General features: G+C 54.8%; 1 protein-coding gene across 1 annotated transcript in view; it reads right to left on the bottom strand.

Annotated features, from left to right (window-relative positions):
* Positions 1-2,756: 2,756 nt before the first annotated feature.
* Positions 2,757-9,277, bottom strand: part of HS3ST4 (heparan sulfate-glucosamine 3-sulfotransferase 4) — a 56,126-nt gene continuing 49,605 nt past the window's right edge. The window contains exon 2 of the mRNA XM_064726171.1: positions 2,757-6,252. Within this exon, the coding sequence (XP_064582241.1) occupies positions 5,616-6,252 (637 nt within the window). The 3' untranslated portion in view covers positions 2,757-5,615. The remainder of the gene's footprint in view (positions 6,253-9,277) is intronic.

Here is a 9,277-nt window from a genome sequence, read left to right as displayed (position 1 = left end):
TGCGTAAAGTACTTAGGGGCAAGTGCTGAGATTTGGTATTAGTCCTTATATTGCAGCTAAATACTTCAAAACATCCCTGTTGCTGGCACAAAGTAACTGTGATGTGACCCTCAAATATTTCTTCCTGTACCAGAAGCTAGAAGTACATCTTAAAAGGCACCAAAAATTGTCTAATCATAATTTTTTCCCAGCAAGTGACTCATAGAGGGAGAGTTTCTGAGCTTAGCAAAATGAAAAGCCCCAAGCACAGGGTCCCAGGAAATGCGGGGTGTGGAAGATTGTTCAGCTGTTTCTGGGGTGTGAAAGATTGTTCGGCTGTTTGTGCCAGGATGGCACGGTCTGGTGGCACAGGGTGCCAAAGCCTGGCACTGCAGGGTGCAGGGTGCAGGGGCACGAGCAGGGGCACGGTGCCAGGGGCACGAGCAGGGGCACGGTGCCAGGGGGCAGTGCCAGGGGCAGGGTGGTTCCTGCTGACCAGGCTGTAACCGGGCACTGCAGGGCCACAACGTGCCCAGCCAAACAGCCCTGCCATGCCCTGGGCTCGGGGTACAGACAAAGCCACGGTGCCACGTGTGGAAGCTGTGCAGGATCTCTCACCCGACATTCTGGGCCCTGCATTTGCTGGCGCTGCTGCAGAGAATGCTCCGAGCTGCACACAGGACTGGGAGCAGCAGCGAGCAGCATGGCCTGGTATCACCACCTGCTCAGAGCCCATCTTGGGCATAGAGAACCCAAAGTGAGAGTATTTGTGTTCTTGGGGAGTGAGGAGGGCCAGCAGAACTGCCTCCTTGCTGTTGAGGAGCCTGGCTGAGAGATTTCCTTGGGAGTCTTGAAGGGCACAGAATTCCTGCAGGGAACTGCAGGCCTGTCAGTCTGACCTTGGTGTTGGGGAAGCTTAAGGACCAGATCCCCTTGAGCTCCATCACACAGCACGTACAAGACAACCAAGGGATCAGGCCCAGTTTAGATTGGATATTAGGAAAAATTTCTCCATGGAAAGGGCTGTCCAGCCCTGGCACAGGCTGCCCAGCAAAGTGATGAAATCACTGTCCCTGGAGGGATTTAAAAGTCATGTAGATGTGGCACTTGGGAATATGGCTTCGTGGTGGCCTCTGCAGTGCCAGGGGAATGGTTGGACTAAGTGGTCTTGGAGACCTTTTCCAACTAAACAATTCCATGATGCTCTGTAGTAAGTCATCCTTATTCAAAGGGCTCTGTTTGAAATCTGGCATCAGCAATACAGAACATGTTGCATCTTTGCTGGTACCTCTTCAATCTGGTTTGCAAGACATCCTGGAGGACGTGACCTTGGAGGCAGGCAGCATATCGAACCTGCATAATCCGAGCATCTCTGCATCAGCGGCAGCCTGTTGGGTACCGGGCAGTTAATAAATAATGAGGATGTCAAAGATGACAGCAGGAAGGTGGGAGCAGGTGGCAGCTTTGCAGCCAGCGCTCTGACAGCTGCCTGGCAACCTCCCATTACAGGGTGAGGGCTGGCGTTCATCCCGGCAGTGTCCGGCACCGGGCAGGGGCGAGGGCACCGGCTGCGGGCACTGCCAGGGCATGGGCTGAGGGCACTGCCCAGGGCATGGGCTGAGGGCACTGTAGAGAGCACCGGCTGAGGGCACTGCCCAGGGCTGCGGGCACTGCCCAGGGCTGCGGGCACTGCAGAGAGCACAGGCACTGCCCAGGGCTGGGGCAGCTCCTCGGGACACAGCTCCTGTTCACAGGTGTTTCCTGCAAGGGTTGAATTGCACCACACCAACACTCAAAGGTTAGGAACCCGAGGTGTGATGGATCTTCTGATGGCTTTTTAAATGTCTGGTGAGAGGGGGCTGCTTTCCAAACAGCAGAATCTACACCAAAATGATCTTGATTTGAATAAGTATTCCATCCTTGTTTGGTAAATATACCCAGTGTTAATGGTGCTTAATGGTGCTTGTAATTGGTGTCTAAAGTTATTTAAAAGTAAATTTACTAGAAAATAATTAGCAATTTTATAGTTCACTACTTCCTAATTTTGTCGATAAAAGTTTTTCTGTGGTTTTTATCAGATGACACAATAGGACCATGCTGTGAAATAACCTTTTTTTAAACAAGCAGGAAATTGTGCACACAAAATAAGATTAAAAAATTTTCCTCCAAATTTCTTACCCTGGCAGCCAGCCCTCTCTCACCTCTCTCTCTTTATTAGCCACTGATTTATCCTTAATCAGCAGCAGTGAAATCTCCCAGGTATTGCTCGGGGATTTGTTCCTTGTGGCCTTGGGAGGGGCACCCCAAATGGAGAGGTCAGTGAGGAGAGCTCTCCCCCCTGCAGGACCTGCAGGCTGGCCCAGGCGTTCTGCTCCTGGTGCTCATTCTGGTCCTGGCTGCAGCACCTGCCGTGCCCAGCCCTGTTGGCCATGGGGGCCACGGCCTGCGGGGCAGCCAGGTGGGCGGGGTCACAGGAGCCAGGTGGGGTCACAGCCAGGTGGGGCCACAGCCAGGTGGGGTCACAGCCAGGTGGGGTCACGGCCAGGTGGGGTCATGGCACCAGGTGGGGCCACAGCCAGGTGGGGTCATGGCACCAGGTGGGGTCACGGCACCAGGTGGGCTGGGGTCACAGGAGCCAGGCTGGGGTCACAAGAACCAGCTGGGCTGGGGTCACGGCAGCCAAGTGAGCTGGGGTCACAGCGAGTGCTGTCCTACTGTGGCTCCTGTTCATGGGGTGTTGGTGCTGCTGAGGGGCCAGGAGAAATGGAGGCAAGAAATGCAGCTGCTACAATGATTTATTGTTTAGTGCTGGGGGTTCCAGGGTTCAGTTCAGGACAGTCACATCGCTCAGGTACAGAGACACTGACGGACAGAGACGCACTGGGGAGGCAGTGACAGCACAGCAAGAAGATTCAGAACAGACCCACTCTCCATTTCCAGTCTCTGAACCAGAAAGTACCAGCTTTTCCAGAACAATGAATCACTCAGTCTGTGTATAAAATTAAATATAATTTATGCTTTGCTAATTGAAACCAAATACAAAATTCAATTTCCTGGGTATTCTAATGCTGACATTTGAATAGTTTTTTTTAAAAAAAGTGTTATTAACCTGACTCTCATTTGGCAGGCCTCTCTCTGGCCAGATAGAAAATAATCCCCCCATCCAGCCCCAGCTGCAGTGGGGCATGCATGGGGCGCATTTCCAAAGAGCAGAACAAAATAACGCCACCCGCAGCCCAGCCCAGTGCCCGTGCCCCAGTGCAGGGTGCTGGCATGGCCCTGCTCCCTGCAGCACTGCAGCACCACAGCTGCACCGGGGCACAGGGCTGGGGGCTGCACTGCGCTGTCCCACCACGCTGCGTGCCCATGGAGCAGGCACCCAGGGCACAGCAGCAGGGTCTCCTCTCCCATGGGCGCCCATCAGCTCCTGCCCAGCTGGAGATGGCGTCTGGTATAAAAAATAAACTCTGAATATATGGCAGAAATGACAGCAGGGAGTGTGGGGGCAGCAGTGAGGAGGGCACAGGGTCCCCAGCCCGCCCAGGAGCCCCCAGCCCCGAGCTGAGCCCCTGTGCCAGGCAGCCAGAGCCAGTGCCAGCTCCATGCCCAGCCCTGAGCCCCTGTGCCAGGCAGCCAGAGCCAGAGCCAGCTCCATGCCCAGCCCTGCTCCACGCTGGGCTGCAGGGACAGGCAGAGACTCCCAGACATCCTCTGCTGAGGGGCACACCGGGCCTGGAGCCCCTTGGCCTCCATTCAGCATCTTGCACCAAATCCTGCAACCACAGGTTTCCGATATTTGAATAATGTGTGAAACATCATAAGATTATTCTTATTATATACTTCCAAATTTCCTGTGGTATTTTGGGAGTTTGTGGGTTAGTGAAAACTGTGCTATGTCAGGAGCAGTTCTTACATCTGCCCAGGCTGATGGGAACTGGCGTGGTGGCAGCAGGGACCTCGCAGTGTCCCTCCAGCACGGGCCACGCGGTGAATGGTGCAAATGGCTTCAGCTCTTCTCATGCAGTCCAAGGCACCGGCACCATTCCATGGCATGGTGAGCCACACGACAGGCCCTGGAACCCTGAGCAGGGTCAGCTTCTCACCCAGTGAATGCAACAGTGATTTCATCTGCTGAGCTGGAGCTCTAGGGAGTTCTTTCACCTGAACCAGAGCTGGGTCCTGGTCCTCCCGCAGCAGCCCCTTCCTGCACCTCTGCCCAGTGTCAGGGGGCTCTCATGGGGCTGCACCCGAGCTGCAGGCAGCCTTGACCCTCATCAGAGCAAAGAGAGCTGCCAGCAATGTCTGAGTGCCCTGAGAAATCACCACACAAGGGACCATTGCAGCAGCTCTGCTTCACCTCTGCTCCCCCCTGCCTGGTTTCTGCAGCACTGGAGGTGGAGCTGTGCACTTGTGTGAAAGCTCTGCTCCTCTCTGCTGGCCCAGCAAACAGCTCTCGTGATACTGGGGGATCGAGTGGGAATAGACGTTTAGTCTATAATTTCTACCAGGATTTGCAAATTTGGGTGACTTGGTCATTTCCACTAGAAAGCACATGTTTTGTGCGCTGAGCGGTGCTTGCCCTGGGAATCGATTGCTCTTTTGTAATTCTGAAGTCAGATGAAGGCTGCTTCCCTGTTCTGCGACCCCAGCTGTCCGCAGCAAGCAGCGGGGATTGCATTTTCAAGATGCAAACAAACGGCAGTGCCAGGGGTGCTGCCTGTCAGAGCCCGTGCCAGGCTGTCCCAGCCCTCCTGCCCCTCGGTCCCCACATGGCTCCAAGCCATGGGGCAGGGAGCAGGGCATGGCACAGCCTGGCCAGGGGGAGCTGCGTGGGCACCACTCCGGGCACCACACTGTGCCTTGGCAGCCTGGCTGGGCAGTGGAAGCCTGGAGTGCTCGTTCAGCCCCCAGGAGGATGGAGACCTGGGGGGATCCCAGTTCTGATCTCACTGAGCATCTCAGCAAAGGAGGAACAACTCTCTTCCAACAGTGGAGGTGCACCCATCAGTCAGAGGAGAATTGAGACCAGGTGTCTGTGGCACTTGGTAAATTCTAGTTTTAGTGCAAGAAGTAATTGAAACGTTTGGTGCAAATGAAGTTCCTGTACATAGTTCCTTTGCAGCATAACTGGCTTTATTCCTTCCACACATGAAGACCAGCGTGCATGTGAGTGCACAAGGCCTGAATTTACCAGATCTGATGCTGCTGTTTGGGCAAAACTAAAGTGCAGGGCAGGAGAAATCAAATCTATGGGTTTGTCCCAGCGCTGGGTTTTGGGAGCCACCCTCTTGCTGGGCAGGAGGTCTGGACCTGCCTGCCTGGCTGCAGGGGGACGCCAGCAGCGACACGCTGACACAGAGTGCCCCTCACCCTAAAGGAGCCGCGCTCCCCCTGCCTCCTCCTCCTCCTCCTCCTCCCACCTGCCCTGGCCCCAGTGCTGTGCTGGGGAGAGCCCAGTGCAGCCCGAGGGGACACAACAGTTCCAACTGCACACCTGGGGCCACCTCTGCTGCAGCCCTGGCAGCACGAGAGCCTGTCACACACAGGGATGAGCCTCTGGCCCCAAGAGAGTTTTGGGTCTCAAATGATGCTTCACATCCCAAAAACAAAAAATATTTTTTCCTGATTTTGTGGTTCTACTTATCACTTTCTTCCTGCTCCCACTGGAAATCTTGGCCTGTCATTTGGTAAAACATGACATTGAAGGGTTTGTAAAACTTCCGCAGTCTGTGGATGACATCTGGGTCTATTTTGGGGTGAGTTCGACCCTTGGATTTGCCCAAACACCGGGGAGCACTGCTGTCCTCTGGCTTCTTTAGACAGGGAAACCCCTTTGTCTTATTAAAATAAAAATGCTTCTCTGTCACAATCCTCTTGAGGCCTAAGAAGTCCTGGACCTTGGCCATTTCCCCAGCTGGGTCAGTGATGAGCCTCTCACCACTGACAAACAGGATCTGGGAGAGGGGGAAATACTGGAGCCAGTTTTCCAAGTGCAGGGCATAAATCCCAATGCGGATAGCGCTCCAGGAGGCATCAATCAGCCCCAGGGTCCTGTTCTTGAAGGCCAGCACCTCGAAGGTGGGGATCTCCGGCTTTTTGGAGAGGGTCTGCGTGTAGTCCGAGATGGCGCGGGTGACGGGGTCGCGCACCACCACGATCAGCTTGGTGTCCTTGGCCATGGAGTGGATGCGCCGCGGGGCCTCGTTGGTCACAAAGTAGCTGGGCGTCTTCTCCATGGTGATCTGGCCCTCCAGGGTCTTGGGCATCACGTTCCTGTGCCAAAGCAGAGCAGGGGTTAGCGAGGGGCAGGCAGGGCTGGGCGCCTGGCGCAGGTGTGATGGCACATGCAGGAGGAGGGATGCTGTCACTCCTGTGTGTCCCCAGACCCAAGCCCTTCTGGCTGTGCTTCTTCTCAGCCCCGGCCACGGTGGGCACCCAAAATGTAACAGCAGCCTCGGTGACACATTATGCAGACAATTTGCCACAGGCGTGTGTAGACCAAAGCTAATTGACACTAAACCTGCACAATACCTGCCTGCTCAGAAGCCATCTGCTCCCATTTGCTCAATTAAGCCTATTCACTCCCGAGCCGTGTACGGAGCGCCGCAGTTCGGATTACACAGGACCTTTTTGTTATGATGACATGCTTTTAAATGTCTCAGCTAATAAAACTTAATACAGAATAAGATCCCTTGCTTCTAGTACAATAATTAAATTTATTTACTATCTTGTGTGTGAGAAAGAATGACTTTTCTTTTATCTCTAATTCACATGCTCTGTCAATAATTAATTGCAGCTGGGTTTTGAGCTTCCTGTGCAAGCACTTTTATTAGCCAAAAGGAATTTGCCTACTGGATAAATTAGCATGTAGCAAGATTTTCCTGGATAGCATATTACCATATTGTAAAATGAAACTGCAGTGAGATAGCAGTTATGTCTAAGAAAATGAAGAGGTAAATTCTTGTCCCAGTGCCACCAGTTAAGGATTATCATAGCCAGCCAGGGGCTTTTAAGTGATCACAGAACCACAGAATGAGCTGCATTGCAAGGGACGCACATGGTGTCCCCTGCAGGAGTGTCACAGCCCCGGTGACACCTGTTGTGCTGCCAGATGGCGCGGGGGCTGGAGGCTGTGCCACAGCCAGGGCCTGCCTGCTGCCCAGCGCCAGCCTCACCCAGCCCGGCCTCAGTGCCAAGGGCAGCAACTGCCCCGGGGAGGCACCCACGGCACTGGGCAGCTCTCCCGGGTCAGAACGGAGCATGGCCGTGCCCATGGCCTTGCAGGATTATCCCTCTCTACTGCAACTATTTTTAGTACAAGCATATGGTGAGGAAATAACGTGGATAGGCTTGAAATGGCTCTGTGAGAGCACCTTGGGCAGCGACAGCCACAGTAAGGCTGACGTCAAAGTGCTGGGCCCCAGGAAGACCCATTTCAGGAATAACACAGCTGAAGCCTGGAGCAGAAGCAGAGGACTGGCACAGGCTGCTAGATGTGCCTGTCACTGTCACCTCCTATTTGTCTGCTAAAGGCATCATCTGGCTTTAACGCCTCTGTAATCTGCGCATTCACGGCTGGTGCCGTCCAGCCCACCAGGGTTGCTCTGCTGAGAACAGGGGTGATGAGGGGTCTCAAGGAGAGAGTGAGGGTGGGTTTGCTGCTGCCACAGGGCTGTCAGTGTCCTCAGCATTTTGGTGAAGAGGCTGGCGTTCCTCGGCTGCCCCTGTCCTGCTGCAGAGCCTTTCCTGCTGAGCAGTCCTGTCTGGGCACCAGCAGTGCAGCCTGCAGGGCTGCAGCTCTCCCTGTCTCTGGGCCAGCATGCTGCTGGCCAGCCTCTGTAGGGAAAGCCATCCCCGTGCACCAGGTCCTGCTGCAGCTGCCTTCCCAATGCCAAGGGGCCTGCAAGCCTGCCTTCTGTCCAGAGCACTCTGGTGCTTCATGCACGCCTTGCATCAGCCACTCGAGCAGCAGTGGCACGAAGGGAGCAAGGATCAGTCAGAATGGTGTGTCTTGAGGTATTTATTCCTTTAAGAAAAAAAATTTAAGAGGGATAGGAGCACCTGGGGACTGCAGATGCTGCAGAATTACAGACCAGCTTCCCTGGGGAATCCAGTACCTGAATTTAACAGCCCTGTGGGAAGGAAGCAGCTTTTATGGCTGTGCACATCACAGCAAGACCCACAGCTGGTCAGGGATGAGCCCTTGGGTGCCCACTGCCGTCCTACAGGGCGTGGGGGAGTGGGAGGTGCTGCCCCCAGCAGCGCTGCTCCGTGCCCACTGCACAGCCATGGGCAGGATGGGGAGCGACCCACCTGCAGCAGGGACAGCAGCCACAGCAGCCACAGGGTGTCTGCTCCCCACAGCAGCACCAAATGCCCCAGGGCTTTCGGTTGGGTTTGTATAAAACAAACACACTGGGGGTTTATAAAAGAAGCACGAACAAACATGTTAATTACAACTGCCCCTTCAGATGATGTTACCATAATAAACGAGAGCCAAGAAATTGCAGAGCTAATAATCTGGAAGTGTTGCCACATTTAAGGACTGTGTTTAACTCTGTGCACAATAAAGACAAATAGATGGATGGGCTGGCCCTGAGGAGAGAAAACAGGGAAGCAGCGATCAAGGAAAAGAGGAGGAGAAGCAGATTCAGCATTTGCTGCACAGTTTTAAGCATAAAGCTGGAAGCCACGGTTTGTCCTCAGGACACGCTGGCCACGCAGAGCCCGGAATGACTGTGGCTCTGGGACGTGCATACAGAAAGGCTTTACCCCAAACTGTGCTGTGTTTCAGAATCCCCCCTCGCGCTGCTCTGCCTGCTGGGGCAGGAGCTGAGCTGCCCTGTGCAGGTGAGGGAGGCTTGGCCTGCAGCCCCGGGGTCGGGTGCCCTGTGTGCAGCCGGTGGCACGCAGTAAGTGCTGCCAAACAGAGAGCAGCACGCTGCACGGCCAGCTCCTGCTGTGGGAATAGCAGGGGTGTTAAAGCTGGAGCGGCCGAGCCTCTGGCACGGCAGGAATGCTCCTCAGAGCAGTTAACCTTCACAGAGCTGCTGCCATGTGCTCTGCCCTAATTGCGTGTGCGCCGGCAGAATTCTAACCAGCGCTGTGTGTGCAGGCAGAGCAGCGCACAGAGCTCCCCTGCAGCGGCTGGAGCAGAGCAGTTTGCAGCGTGGGGCTGGGGCTTTGCTCCCTCTGAACACATTCTGGCTTTCCTGCAGTGTTTGTGTCCCTTTCGAGGCCAGTCTGGTCGCTGCAGATGCACGGCCAGGGAGTGACGGTGCCTGACACGCCTGCACAG

Source organism: Zonotrichia leucophrys, chromosome 14 (genome assembly GCF_028769735.1).
Source record: "Zonotrichia leucophrys gambelii isolate GWCS_2022_RI chromosome 14, RI_Zleu_2.0, whole genome shotgun sequence".
In the NCBI taxonomy this organism is placed as follows: Eukaryota; Metazoa; Chordata; class Aves; order Passeriformes; family Passerellidae; genus Zonotrichia; species Zonotrichia leucophrys.
Note: the sequence above shows the minus strand (reverse complement) of the source record. Positions and strands in the feature narration are given on the sequence as shown.